The 15482-nt window shown below is 34.1% G+C and overlaps 3 protein-coding genes across 4 annotated transcripts; all 3 read left to right on the forward strand.

Annotated features, from left to right (window-relative positions):
• Positions 1-722: 722 nt before the first annotated feature.
• On the forward strand, positions 723-5437 carry LOC145135931 (putative pectin methyltransferase QUA2). Its single transcript, XM_079070143.1, has 10 exons — positions 723-950; positions 1383-1663; positions 2030-2752; positions 2859-2994; positions 3075-3315; positions 3390-3609; positions 4025-4200; positions 4267-4570; positions 4650-4788; positions 4902-5437. The coding sequence occupies exons 3-10, from the start codon at positions 2034-2036 to the stop codon at positions 5064-5066; spliced, it is 2100 nt and encodes a 699-aa protein (XP_078926269.1). The 5' UTR covers positions 723-950; positions 1383-1663; positions 2030-2033; the 3' UTR covers positions 5067-5437.
• Positions 5438-7816: 2379 nt separating this feature from the next.
• On the forward strand, positions 7817-12000 carry LOC145135930 (uncharacterized). 2 transcript variants are annotated; one of them, XM_079070141.1, is made up of 3 exons: positions 7817-8782; positions 8914-9055; positions 9212-12000. In XM_079070141.1, the coding sequence occupies exons 1-3, from the start codon at positions 7884-7886 to the stop codon at positions 11876-11878; spliced, it is 3708 nt and encodes a 1235-aa protein (XP_078926267.1). In that variant the 5' UTR covers positions 7817-7883; the 3' UTR covers positions 11879-12000. The 2 variants fall into 2 exon arrangements, with proteins under 2 accessions (XP_078926267.1, XP_078926268.1); XM_079070142.1 differs by having other exon boundaries at positions 9215-12000.
• An 870-nt stretch (positions 12001-12870) lies between these two features.
• Positions 12871-15148, forward strand: APRL4 (APR-like 4). Its single transcript, XM_079070144.1, has 4 exons — positions 12871-13398; positions 13654-13841; positions 13927-14051; positions 14518-15148. The coding sequence occupies exons 1-4, from the start codon at positions 13177-13179 to the stop codon at positions 14955-14957; spliced, it is 975 nt and encodes a 324-aa protein (XP_078926270.1). The 5' UTR covers positions 12871-13176; the 3' UTR covers positions 14958-15148.
• Positions 15149-15482: the final 334 nt, after the last annotated feature.

Below are 15482 nucleotides of genomic sequence, written 5' to 3' on the forward strand. Positions count from 1 at the left end.
TTGATAAAGTAATATATTTTTTTTATCTATATTTCAATATCATGTCCTTTTCATCAATTTAAGTTTGTTGTACACTTGTTTCCCTTCCGAATGTTAGAAAAAAATAGTATATATTTAAAAGAACTGCATTCTCATTATATATATATATATATATATATATATATATATATATATATATATATATATATATATATAATAGTTTCTGTATAAAAACTTGAAACGTGATTTTATATTATGTTCTATGATACGTTTTTACTTTTTAGTACAAAAATATTCACAATGTATATCTTTTAAATATAATTTTAGTTTTTAACTTGTTAAATTTAATGAATAATAAATAAAACTGTAGAATGTTGTACAGAAAAGGTAATCAAAAAGTGTTCTCATGTGTCGGTGGTCGAAACGTGAGATAATTATTCCAATTGTTTTTTATGTATCAAATACTTTAATGATAATATGTTTTTAATAAATTGAATCATCAAAATTTTTAACTCTATATTTCAAAATTTGTTATTACAACTTTTATTTCACATTTTGTTACAAAAAAAAGATTATTAATTTATTATTCAATGAGCATGAGAATATATAAATATAAATAATAAAAATTGGAGTGAAGCAGTAAAAAGGCTAAAACCCTGTACAAAGGGTTTTCAAAGATTCTATGCTTTCAATCAAAGTACCAATTTTCAGGAGCTTAAAGTTTTGGAATTTACCTTGGTCAGATTTCAAATTTCTAGGGTTTATCAGATATGGTGGAGCCTCCTTGGTGTTCATAAATTCATGCCGATGTAAAGCGTGAAACCGAAAAACCTTTCTCTCTCTTTCTATATCTATACATATATGTATAATGTATCTATTATCTTCTCTCTCATACATATAAATTGTATGTATTGACCGGCATTTCCGGCGGTAGATCTACACACTGACGGTGGTGGTGGTGGTGGTTCGAGGTAAATCTCTTTTTTTCTACATTTAATAGACCCAGCTGATCCCAAAGTCACCCATCCCTCTTTTAATTTAATTCAATATTCTACTATGTGTGTGAAATTATGTTTTAGTAAAGTCGTCTATGGATTCCCTCTATCTCTCTCTCTGTAACATTAAGTAAACGATGAAGTTAATATCGCGCTTAAATAATTGATTAAATTAATCAATTCGATGTGAATCTCATTGATTGACCTTGTGATCATAATTAATTACCAACATCTAAAGTAGTGTGTGAAACCAGTATTAGCGCGTTTAAGTTGACATTGATGCATTACGCATCTAAGTGTACTTGAGTCACCCCTATGTGTTTTAATGTATGTATAAAATATACATATACTCTCTCTCTCTCTCTCTCTCTCTCTCTAACTCTCTCTCTATCTGTCATCATATTATAGAGTGTGCAAGTGACTAGTATTAACGAGGGAGCTTTAGATCCAATTGCAAGATCAAATCTACACCCCTGTCTTTAGTCTCCGAAGTTGTACTAAAAAATCCTCATAAGCGTGTTCATAGCAGATGTAATCAGTGTTTTTGAGTGAGAAAAAAGCAGAGAAGAAATAGTGGAGTAGAATCGAGCGAAGACAGAGTAAATGAGAAACGGTGTATGAAATGATGGGGTATTGCAGAATTATTGGCTAAATTTGTTGATTTTGCTTGAATACTCTATCTAATTAAGGTAAACAAATTATTCCTTTCCATTCAGCCAAGTTTTCTCTTGTTTTCTGTGGATTCCTTGCAAATGTATGTGCAAATTATATTACATTTGTTGCTTTTTCCTAATTGAATTTCTGTTCTATTGTGAATTTGAATGATACATAATTCTGTTTCTCACTAAAGTGGTTAAGGATCTTGGCAAATTTTATTGAAAAAGTTGAGAATTGGCTTTGGGTTTATTGGATCTGCTGGAGTAATTTAATGAACAGATCTTGTATCAAGCTTTTACACCTTAATTCCAATGATACTTTGTCTTTCTTATTGTTTCTTTCAAAATTGAAGCTCTTTTTAGTACTTTTGTGATATGAATTTATCTTTTTAACTTCAGGAAAATGTCAAGACCACTTCATAGAGGTGTTTTGGGTGGTGGAAGACTTTCAGGAAACATTCAAGATTATGTAGAAGACTCTCAAATGAAGGTTAAAACCGATAAAGAAGATCTTGATAAAAGTTCAAAACTCCCCTCTGATTATGTATCTTTATCTTTAAGAAACCCATTCCAATTCCTTTTCTCAGATAACTCATCATCCAAACAAGACACCATTGAAAATGGTATCCTTGTATCTGATCCATTAACCTCCATAAGAAATCGCCACATGTTAACTTTACTTTTTCTTAAAGTCACTTTAGTTGCAATAGTAATCCTTGGTCTTTCCATGTCATTCTTATGGACAATATCCCTCACAACAACTTCAAAAGGTCAAATGATTCGTGGGTATAGAAGACTACAAGAACAACTTGTGTCAGATTTGTGGGACATTGGGGAGCTTTCACTTGGTTCCACTAAGTTTAAAGAATCTGAGTTTTGTTCACTAGAATCCGAAAATTTCGTACCTTGTTTCAACATTACTGAAAATCTTGAGATGGGTTTCACTGAAGGAAAAGAATATGATCGCCATTGTGGGCCCATGTCAAAACAGAATTGTTTAATTCTTGCTCCCCCTAAATACAAAATCCCTCATAGATGGCCTACTGGAAGAGATGTTATCTGGATTGACAATGTTAAAATCACTGCACAAGAAGTTCTTTCATCTGGAAGCTTGACAAAAAGGTCAGTAAATAAATAAAAGTAAAAAAGATACGAATTCGTTATTTTTCAAATCATTTTCTTATTCTTATTCTTCTTCTTAATATTGTTATTGTGATTGTGGTTGCAGGATGATGATGTTAGATGAAGACCAATTCTCATTTAGTTTTGCATCTTCAATGGTAGATGACAACATTGAAGACTACTCTCATCAGATTGCAGAAATGATTGGTTTAAGAAACGAATCATATCTTGTTCAAGCTGGAGTAAGTCAAACTTTGACTATTTGTTAATTGTTATATAGATTCATTTCCACTTATGGTGAAAATGATGTTTTTTTTTTCAGGTGAGAAGTGTATTAGATATAGGGTGTGGCTATGGTAGTTTAGGAGCACATTTATTCCCAAAACAAGTTTTAACAATGTGTATTGCAAACTATGAGGCTTCAGGGAGTCAAGTTGAAATAGCTCTTGAAAGAGGTCTTCCTGCAATGATTGGTTCCTTTGCTTCAAAACAGTTGCCATTTCCTTCTCTTTCATTTGACATGATACACACTGCATGGGATGGTGTTGAATGGGATAAAAAAGGTATCATTTTTCATCATTTCTTAAAGATTTATGAAATCTTGAATTAAAAAGGTCAACTTTTTGTTACATTACAGATGGTGTACATTTGATAGAAGTGGATCGAGTTTTGAGACCTGGTGGATACTTTGTATGGACATCAGCATATGCTAATACTCAAGCGCGTGATAAACAAAATTTAAAAAGATGGGATTTTGTGCGTAATTTTGCTAAAGATTTATGTTGGGATTTGTTATCTCAACAAGATAAAACAGTTGTGTGGAAAAAACCTAGCAAGAAAACTTGTTATGCTTCTAGGTATATCTTCTTTATATCTTTATACCACATGATATATTATATATCCAATAAATTATAAAAAAAAAAACATGAAATTGTGGGTGATGTGCATATTTACTATCTTTTACCCATAATAGCATCACAATTACTCACATTTCTTTAACCCAAAACATGTAAAATGCTTACAAGTTTCTTTTTCTAATTTTATATATGGTTAAAAATGAAAGACTGCAAGGTCTTTTTCATGAAAAAATAAAGTTAGGGTTTAATCCGGAAAAAACAGAAAATATAAGGTTTTTTATGCAATTAACCCTTTTATATATTGCTATTGTTAGTAAAGAAATAAAATTACATTGGTATTTTGGGTATAAAAGTAAAGTAGATTGTCTAATATTGAAAAAAAGAGTAAAGTAGGTTGCTATTTTGTGATTGAAAGGAAACATGGATCGGGTCCTTTAATCTGCAAAGAGGGGCATGATGTAGAATTACCATATTACCACCCACTTGAATCATGCATTGGAGGAACTCGTAGCCATAGATGGATTCCCATTGAAGAAAGGTCAACATGGCCTTCTAGAGCTTCATTGACCTCCAAAGAACTTTCAGTTCATGGTATTAATTTTATATAATTTGAAATCTCAAGAAAAACATTGAAAATATTATATCATATAATGACAGGTGTACTTGCGGATGATTTCATGGAAGATAATTTAAATTGGAGGTCATTAGTTGGAGACTACTGGTCTCTACTTTCTCCGTTGATATTTTCAGATCACCCAAAAAGACCCGGTGATGAAGACCCTATTCCACCTTACAACATGGTCCGGAATGTTCTAGATATGAATGCCCATTTTGGTGGTTTTAATTCTGCTTTATTGGATGCTAAAAAATCTGTTTGGGTTATGAATGTGGTCCCCACAACCGGGGTCAACCATCTTCCTCTTGTCCTTGACCGGGGTTTCGTAGGCGTATTACATGATTGGTATGTTTTTGTATCGAATTAATATTTCGATAAAAAAGTTTATTATTGTCAATTTGTTTATGTTGTTATTTTGTTTTAGGTGTGAAGCGTTTCCAAGTTACCCTAGGAGTTATGATATGGTGCATGCTGATGGACTTTTAAGCCTTGAAACAAAGAAACAGTCTCGTTGCAGTTTGCTTGATCTTTTCTTTGAGATAGATCGGTTACTCCGTCCAGAGGTATATATATATATATATATATATATATATATATATATATATATATATATATTAATAAAAATGATGGGGTTGTTTTAAATTTTAATATTTATTTTTTGTAAAATGAAATGCAGGGGTGGGTGATACTACGTGACACGTCAGCTCTGATTGAATCAGCAAGAGGCATCACAGCTAAATTAAAATGGGAAGCACGAGTGGTGGAAATCGACAGTAATAATGACGAAAAACTCCTTGTGTGCCAAAAACCCTTTTTAAGGAGCCAAATAAACACGATATGATATAATCACGTTTTCAATATTTTTTATTTATTCAGATAACTTTTGGGCAGAAAAAGAAAGCCCAAAGGGACTGAAGAGAAAAATAGAGTGTCTGATGAAAGGACTAAAAAAGCTCCCTATATGCAGCAGACAGGGATGGTGTAATTACACGAAAGTATAGGTGCGGGGTTTTTATACTTGAAGGGTATTTTCGTCTTTTGTCTCTCGTGGGTATATTTGACTATCTGATGAATTTAGTTTGGAAGATTGGTTATAAGAATAAGTGGAAGTATATATACGAGGCTTGACTTAGACGAAAGGAAATATTTGTTGTTTCTTGATGATCTTGACATTATTTTTTTGATTTATAATATTTGAATTCAATTCTTTGATATTTTGTTATTAAAATCCTTTTGACTTTTTATTAAAAGAGACAGGACTGGTTGACTCCTTTTGGCTTTGTAATTTGGAACTAAAGAAGGCTGTAGGACATGTTTGGCTTTGGCCATATCAACAGTTTTGGTCAATGTGGCTGCAGTTTCAGTCTAACTTTAAAATATTAAACAAACACCAATATACCCATATTTTTGTATTTTATAATATTTTAACATTTTAATAAACTCTAGGGGACCATTTCTGTAAATTAAATAAAAGAAGCCCTAAAAGCCATGAGGCTTCACGTTTTCTCCACGTCTTCCATCTTGGCAGCTACAAACTCAGGCATCACCTAAGCTAGACTTCGCTGGTTGTTACCTCTGACACGGATATCCTCCTTTCGACCATTGCTACAGTCGTCTCCCACCACATCGTTGCTCTCTCATTGACATCCAAATCGATTCGCAAAGAGTTGTGAATCAAGTATAGTTTTCTCCAAAAGGTTGTTGGACTTCCGACGATATTCTAGTCAAAAGAGCTTTGAAGAAGCCAACGATAACCATAAGTCGATGATCGAATAAGGAGCTTTGAAGAAGCCATAGCTAGCGTACACCATGTAAACCTTGCAAGCCTTTTTGGATTTTGTGTTCAGAATAATAATCTTCATTTTCTCATATATGATTTCATTCCAAATGGCGGATTATTGAACTGGAACTTAGTACACCCTTCATTTGCCGTGTACATAATCGTGGCAAATTGTGGCAGATACTTGCCGTGGCAACAACAACTGAAAACCACAATTAACATATCTAAAGCCCCATCATACCTACATCATAATTTCCGGTCGAAAGTCCTGGAAATGATGAATATAGTAATGAAAAAAAGGGAGGAGGGGGGGGGGGAAGAGAGAGAAACGTAATAAAATGTGTAGTGGTAGGATGATGCGGTGGTGTTGGTTTTCTGGTAGCAGCAATGATGATGTGGTGATGATGTAGATGGTGGTGATGATAGTTGTGATCGGTGGTTAGTTTTCAACGTCAATTAAGTGGTGGTGGTGGTGGTATGACGATTTGGTCGTGTTGGTATTGGTGATGGTGTGGTATCGTCACTAATACCAACAAGGTTTATATTCATTATAAGACTTCCGTTCAAATGATTCCAAAATTATATCCGTTGGGTGTGTTGGTTGTGTTTCTAATTTATATGACCAAGACGATAATGCAACATATACGTCTTCTCAAAATCATCTTTGAATGAATCAACATTGAACTATTGTTGCTACTTATTCTTATGCTAATCTTATAAATGCCATGAAAAACGTTTTCTTTAAAATAAATAACACATTTTATTAAAATAATTTAGAATCATTTTCTTGAAAAAGTCAAAACCATCTCTATAAAGCATACATAATGTATCTTACCATATTAGGCAAATAACAACAATTACATTTAAAACCAAAGATCAACATAAGAAAGAAATTGTTCCTTCCTAATCCTATAGACACCCACGATCTGTCACTGAGGTCACAAAAGCATCCGAAGAAGCCTCTATCGCCAAGTACCACCCCATATAACAAAACCTAATGGACAATGAAGCGAGTCGCCACTAGATGTCCCCAAAGACAATACTTCCACAAAACACCATGTGTCAGTCGACGTGCATAATCCTTCGTTAAAGAGCAACGCTACCTCTTTCATGTGTACACATCCTCAAACTAAAGAATAGTTTGGCAATGCCCATGCAAGATCACAACAAAATGAGCCGACTCTGGAATCACAAATCTTCATAGCTAACTCGCAAAAAAAGCTCGTGTTAGGTTTGGGAGGAGAAGAAGATTTTTGAAATCGATGGATAGTCTGGATCTTCTTGAAGGATCATGTGATCACTTTCCGAATATGATATTTTGACCCTATGCATGGTTACACGAAATCTAAATTATCGGGATATTTTTCTAAGAACAATCTCAAATCAAAACACTAATAAAAACCAGGAACTAGGGTTTTATAGAATTCAGATTCTTCTGATTACCAAAGATAAACATCCATCAACATTAAATGCTGATTTTATCCCTTAATTAAAGGAAGACGGTTTCAAGATAATCATAGAAAAACTTATCATGATTAATGTTTGATTTGAACTCTTTTGGTAATCTACAACCCCAAAAATCTTCACCGTAATGCTCTAATAGAAAATAATGAACATATGTATATGTAAGGTTGTAATAAGGAATAAGAAAAAGTATAATATAAATAGAAGTTAAAAACTACTTTGTATTTTTTTTTTTTCCAATAGTATTATATAGATTTATATGTTTTTTTTGGTAAGTACCAGTGTATGGTAACCCAAAGAGTTAACCTAGTCACAATTTAACTCAACCGGTTAACATGTACTTCTTTTCAAATTTCATCGAGTAAAAATTGGCACCCTTCACAACAACCCCGTAAGCCGTAAAATACCCAAATTATGGCCACCACCACCACCACCGGCGCTAGCGCCACCGTCGATCCCGATCGACCACCGCCTCTCCCACTAGACTCTATCCCCATCATCGATCTTAGCCTTCTCTCCCAATCAGAACTATTTTCCCTCTCCATGTGCTCCAATTCCTCATTCGATCGCAACCGCTGTGACGACGTTGTAATCCCCAAAATCGACCGGTCAGTTTTCAATGAATCCGCCGGTAGTCGTAAACAAACTTACTCACGCCTTCGCCTTGCCCCCGCCCAGTCCTCCACGTCCACCAAAACCACCATTCACCGCCGTACGCCTCGCCTACGTTCGTCACATACACCCACTCCCAACAACATTAATGACGCTGAACAAGCCGAAAACTCTCAGATCATTCGTATGTTGAAGGAGCTCTTTAAATCAGATCATAGTTTTGGGGAGTTAGTTCCGTTTGAAGTCGAACTAGACACCAATGTCGTAGTGCCTGAATCATTGAATCCCGAGACGAATCGAAAACGAGGGAGACCACGAAGGCAAGATGATGCGGTTTTCATTGATTCTCCGGACGCCAAGAGAATGCGTAATAATACAGTTAAGAAAGTAGTTGCTTACGATGCTGTTGGAGATATAGAAATGGTGAATAGTAGAGGCGTGAAAGTAAACTTGGAGAATTTGGGGATGCTGGAGGATCCATACGGGCTCGAAATTAGGAGGAGGACCGAAGGACTGTCGACTAAAGATGAGTTGTTAGGGTTTTTGGGAGGTTTGAATGGAGAGTGGGGGACTAGTACAAAGAAGAGGAAGGTCGTCGATGCAAGCTATTTTGGAGATGCTTTGCCCAAAGGCTGGAAGCTGAGCCTCTCTATCAAGAAGAGATCAGACCTTGTTTGGTTATTCTGTCGTCGTTACATAAGGTTTGTTTTCTCCCCTTTTCTTTCATAGTTTCAGTTTTTATCATGTAGGTATAGTTTTTTCATTTCTATTCATGTTTTAACTTTGAATCTAATAGCTATATGCTTCTTGAATGTACTCTGATGATAAACAGCCCTAGTGGTATGCAATTTGAGTCGTTCAAGGAAGTATCTATGTACTTGCTTTCCCTTCTCGGAGAAAAAAACTTGGATAAACCAACTCTCACTCCAAGCAACAATCGTCATAATTTTGGATCAAAAGGAGCTTCTATGAATGTAAGTTGGTATCTGCAGTTAGTTTCTTTTTTCTTTTTTCCTCTGTTCTTTGTTTTCCTTAGTCCTTTTTCTTTCCCCTCTTTATCATTATATATTTATATTATAAACTTTTCTCAGTTGCTTCTATTAACTTTTTTTCTTTTCAATTATCCATAGCAGAAAGATGTTTCTGTTCGAGTAGATACAAGAAGAAGCAGGCCTATTGTATTAGCACTGTCAAGTAGAGACTTTAAGAAGGAAGTCAAATCCAACATTGTGGATCCCATTGATATAAAAGTAGAAGAGTTTTTCAAGTGCCTCAAATGCTTCATTATCTTTGAAGGGAAGGTTGATCTATTTGACCACCAGGTGTTAGCCCACAAAACTGAAAGATCTCAACTTGATTCTGCAGTTTCTGAATGGAATGTAGTAAAAGGTGGAATTTTTGAATGTCAGTTTTGCAATACAACATTTAATAAAAGGAACCAGTATAATGAACATATTGGGACACATGAGACAAATGAAACCCAGACTTGTGAAGCATCAGAAGCTCCAACTGCAGAAAAGACTGTTGACCCTGTATTGTTTACTGAAGTTCCTGAGAATGTTGTAATGGAAACTGATAATGCACCTTTTGGTGATAAACTTATATCCGCTTCTCCTCAAAGTGATCATAAGATAAGTTCTGCAACAGAATCAGAAGTCAATGAGCACGTTCATGACCTTAACATTTTGGATAATGATAATAAAGGTGAACATGTTAACATGAATGAAGATGTTTCAGTTGAAGAATCTGGTGGTGAGATTGAAAAGGAAACTGATGATGCACCTTTTGGTGATAAATTGATATCTGTTTCTCCTCAAAGTGATCAAAAGATAAGTTCTGGAACAGAATCAGAATTCAATGATCATGTTCACGAGCTTAACATTCTGGATCATGATAATCAGGGTGAACATGTTAACATGAATGAAGATGTTTCAGCTGAAGAATCTAGTGGTGCGATTGAAAAGGAAACTGATGATGCACCTTTTGATGATAAACTTATATCTGCTTCTCCTCAAAGTGATCATAAGATAATTTCTGGAACAGAATCAGAATTCAATGATGATGTTCGTGACCTTAACATGAATGAAGATGTTTTAGTTGAAGAATCTGGTGGTGAGATTGAAAAGAAGTGTCATGAAGGTGAAAATGAATTCCTTGAAAGAGACAAATCTTCTGATGTTTCCGAATCTAAATCTGATTTCTCTTTAGGCCATGAAGCTTCTATTGATGAAAGCAGTGGGAAGCTTGAAAGTTGTGTTGTAACAGTTGATTGTATTGATGACAATTGCAATAAAGGGTTGGATGATTCCATTGATATTGTTGAGAAAGATATAGTTGGTATATCCAATGGTGAAGATGCACATGTTGATGAGAATCCAGAATGCATTCTTGAAAAAGGAATAAGTTCTGAAAACAGTCCTCTTCTTCAATCTACAAATGAATTATTAGACAGTATTGAGAAAGATAGTGTTGAGGTGCTCAATCTTGCAGATTCTGAAATTAGGGTTCAGCCATCATCAAAGATCTGTGAAGAAAAGGGCTTTCAGGAAAACATCAACATTTGTAGTCCTTTTGATGACTTGACATCTGAAAAAGAGGAACTTATAAATGAGGATCGTGTGGCTGAAGTGAATAAGCTTTTTGATTCAGAAACCCTTTTCCTTGATTCTTCACACAACACAAGCCTGAAAGATTCTCCTCAAAAACTAGGGTTTGACTTTGACGAAGATAGATTTTGTTATGGAAGAGTTGAAGATATTGGGAACAAGAGCAAGGGTGAGGAACCTGAGACACAAATGATTATGGAAGAATTTGAGCTTGAGAATGATGTAATCATCAACAATGCTTCTTCTTTAAACAGGTCAACAGAAGTCAACTTAGACGACTTCCAGATTCCTTCTTTGGGCAGCAGTCAAAACGACCTAAATCTTGAATTTTGTTCACTTGTCCCCACTGGGAACCAGCAAGAATTCAGCTTCCAAGATGATGATGTAACTGGTATTTACGAAAATGCCCATGAGGGGTCTGAAAGGGGACTGCTTGATCATTTCTCCATTACTGAAACCTCGGTGGTTTCAGATGATATTTTTGGGAATAGTTCTTCATATTCCACACCACTGGATGCGTTTAAATTCGATGAAGAAAGAGACATCCATGAGTTAAGTCTTAATTTTGGCAACTCCTCCTCACATGGTATTGGTCTGTATGAAAATACAGTCAATTTGAACCAGAAAAAAGATGATGTTCAAACCAATTTGACCATGGTTAACATCAACAATGAGATTGAAACTCAGGGTTTTGCTCATAATAATGCCAATATGGTTTATCCACAAGTTGTGGCTAATCAACAACAAAGTGGTAATGGAGTTTTTAGAGTTGATGAAAGGTATAATAATAATAATAATAATAATAATAATAATAACAATGGTTTTGGTTTTAATCTGAATGGGTTCAGATCATCATCATCAAGTAGTAGATCTGAACCTGTGGAATTCAGATTCCTAACAGGTAGATCTCAACATATCATGAATCCACATCGTCATCATCTTCAAGGGGCTTCTTCTGGGGTTTTTCCATACAATAATAATAATAATAATACAGGGATTATTGGGATGGATCAAGGTTTTGGTTCGGGGTTTTGGAGTGGAAAGAATGGAATGGGGGGTAGAAATGTAATTACAGGTGTATGTGCATGGTGTAGAAATGAATTCCATATGCAGCAGCCTGAAGTACAAGGACAAGGTGGTGGAATTGGTTCTTTATGCCCGAATTGCAGTGGCCAAGTCAACATGTTGTAGCTATAGCATATGCATATCTATCTGTGGTTTGACTAAGTCTAAGGTGACGTGTACATAGTCATGGATATTGTTAAAGACTCTTGAAATATCATGAATCAGTAGTTATCTCTTTTGAAACTGAATGTTGAAGGAAAAAGCTTTAATTATAAGTGGACTCTTTTCCTTTATTAGTATTATTGTCCTAATGGTAAAACATGGTGTTATGCTGATGTGGCTACTCATAATCCAAGTGAACGACTGAACAATGCATGAGTGAAGAGTGAAAAATGGCTATTAATTTATTTATATAATATGCATAAAGGGGAAAGATAGGGTATATAAGTAATAAGATGAGAAGTTCATAAAAACGATTATAATAGCATAAGATTTTTAATAGTAAGATGGTCATCTGTTTATTTTAATTTTACATAAAATGATTACCAATTTCGTATTGCAGATTCATAACTTCAAAAGATGGTTTCATTTCCTCAACTTTATACAATCTTTTTAAAAAATCTTTCAACCTAACATTCAATTTTCGCATTAATAATTTTTTGTGTGAAATTGATATTTGATTATTCTCACAACGACAAAAAAGAAACTTCTTAACTTTTTTGATAAAAATGTGTGATTTCCACGTTAACAATTTCGTAGCATATGAAAAACAATCTCACAGTACAGAAAGAATAATTCCGCAATATATAATTTTCTTTTTTAGTTGTTTAGTAGATGGTAAATCAAGGTAGATGAGCCATAATAAAACATGGTATAAGAAAATCATGGATATAATAAAATAAGAAAATAAACAATTCAATTATTTAATACATTAAAATTAGTTATTGTAACTAACAACCATACTAATCAAATAATTATTTCAAAAAATACAGCCGAATACATTTTTAATGTTAATGTTATAACATTGATTCTTGTTCTAGTTCGCATCTGCTCTTCTAAATAATTATTTTGTTAATATTAGATGTCTATGTAGTAGACTGACCAAGATTCCAAAATGTAAGCCTACCAAAAAAGAAAAAAGAAAAAAAAATCTATTTTTCCAAGTGGGTAACAATATTATCATTCTCTCAAGACTCTGAAACGCAAAAAACCCCTCGTTTGATTCACACCAACACAACCCATTCGCTGTTTTTGGTTTCTTCGTTTACCCTTTTCCCATAAATTCAAAATTATCAAAGGTTTTCAATTCATACCCAAATTCATTTCAATCTCATAGCCTCAACATTACCCGTTGAGGCTCATTCTGTTCTTCAATATTGAGGGTTTTTTTCTTTTCAATTGATTCTGTTTACCTGTGTATAAATATGTCGAAATCATCAAAACTCATGAGTCCAACAAGGATTTCTCAATTTGGGTTCGTTCTAATTGTGATTGTTGCTAGGCTAACATGCGCAGATGAGAACCCTAGGGTTTCTAATTCTATTTGTCATCCCAAATCGATTAACGATTCAATTTTTGGTTCCCAAGCTCCGGTTTGTCCTTTGAACGGGATTGATTATTCTTTCGGTGTTCTTGCTGTTATTGAGGTACGTACGCACACTTGAAAGCTCACATATTCACTTCTCGATTTATCATACAGCTGCTCTTTGATTTTACATAATAAAATTGGGGGTTTTCCGAATTTCAGATATACGAGTTAGCTTTCTGTATTTCGTTGTTATGTATTAGAATGATCACATTGGTTAATGTATTCAATTTGATTTTCATCATTAGTTGATGGATTTCAATTACACGAAACTATGATGTTCATTTGAATGTTGGTTGCAAATCTTTATTTTCAGGGAGATGAAACGTCATTGCAAAAGGCATTAAGTATGGTTCATAAGAATGCTGGAAATTACGTTGTTGTCCTCTTCTATGCATCATGGTGCCCTTTCTCAAGAACATTTAGACCAACTTTATCCCAAATGTCTTCCTTGTATCCTTCCATAGCTCATTTTGCAATTGAGGAATCTGTCATAAGGCCAAGGTTACATTTTTACCCATTGATTGGTTATTTATTTTATTTTTTTAAAATTTGAATATATGAATAACACCATAAAATTTGCATACAGCATACTCTCGAAATATGGTGTTCATGGGTTTCCTACTCTCTTTGTCTTGAACTCAACAATGCGTGTTCGTTATCATGGCTCAAGAACCCCTACTTCTCTTGTGGCTTTTTACACTAATGTTACAGGTAACTTCACTTTTTAATTAATTAATTTCTTATGGGATTTATGTTAAAAAAAGGAAAATGTCAGAAAAACATCGCATTATTTCAATCCACATGAATGATATTAAGTTTCTGAATGTTTAAAACCTTGCATTATTTCATGCATACGAAAAAAACCCATATATTAAATGTTTTGGAATGTCCGAAAAGCACAACCTATTATAGGCATCTTATTGAAAAGACGCAATATGGAGGTTTTAAAAGTCAAAGAATTTAATAGAGTTTTTTTTTTCAATAAGATGCCTATAATTGGTTGTGCTTCTCAAAATTTCCCTTAACAAAGGGCTAATCACAAAAATAACCAAAAATGGAAAGTTGAAAAAGTGATTATTTTTTGATATTGACTTCCTTTTTTTTATTAGACCTAATAAAAATGGTAAATTTACAAATAGATGATTATCATGTAACATTAATCTTATTTTATTTATAGGTATTAAAGCCGAATCTGTTAATGCAACATCCCTTGGTGAAACAATACACGAACACACAAATCAAAACATCAACGAGCCAGAAAACTGCCCTTTTTCATGGGCAAAATCACCCGAAAACATGTTCAGACACGAAACATACTTAACATTAGCCACCATTTTTGTGGTTTTAAGGTTGTTTTACTTAGGTTATCCGTTTATCATCACATGTGCACTTGTTTCTTGGAGAAGAAGGAATGTAAACATTCGGTTAAAAACATTGTGGGAGCACCCATTGGCTTACATGAATCGTGCAATACAATTATTCACTTCATTGACTGAGCCTTGCAAGAGAAGCAACCTGCATGGAGCCATGAATGCAAAAGCTGCATGGGCTTCAAAGTCTTTGGCTTCGGTTTCTTTTGGGGAGGCGAGTACTAGCCGTGATGGGTCTGGAAGTTGAGGGCGATTTGGTAATTTCCTTTTGGGATGTAATTTGTTTCTTGATAAGGAAGTTTTATGTCTAATTGGGTTCTTTGTGAAATGTAGATTACAATTTGTTTGATAGAAAAAGAATTGTTGTGTACTTGTTGTTGGTTGTAAATGTGTAAGAGACCAATTCACCTTTCGAAATCTGACTTTTATGCCCTTTCATTCTTTCTGTGTTTAAATTAAAAATAGTTAACGTGTAGTTTTGTTAATTGGGGTGTTGTGATAATGTAGATTGGAATAATCAGATGATTAAATATATTTACAAGGACGGCGAGAACATTACTTGGAATATCCATGGTGATATCTGGTTCTTGTTCCATGACCAAAGAATGTTATTCAATAAACTAATTTTACTTCGTTTTTGATATCAAAAGGTTGAGATTCTTTAAAGCTAGTCATGACAAAGATAATCAAACTCAAAGAAACAAGTTAAAAGTACATTCTACCGATGAACAAGATTCAAATGTTTTTGGCCCCTAACATTTATAACAAAATG

Source organism: Lactuca virosa, chromosome 9 (genome assembly GCF_052849685.1).
Source record: "Lactuca virosa cultivar CGN04683 chromosome 9, Lactuca_virosa_CGN04683_v6, whole genome shotgun sequence".
Lineage (NCBI taxonomy): Eukaryota > Viridiplantae > Streptophyta > Magnoliopsida > Asterales > Asteraceae > Lactuca > Lactuca virosa.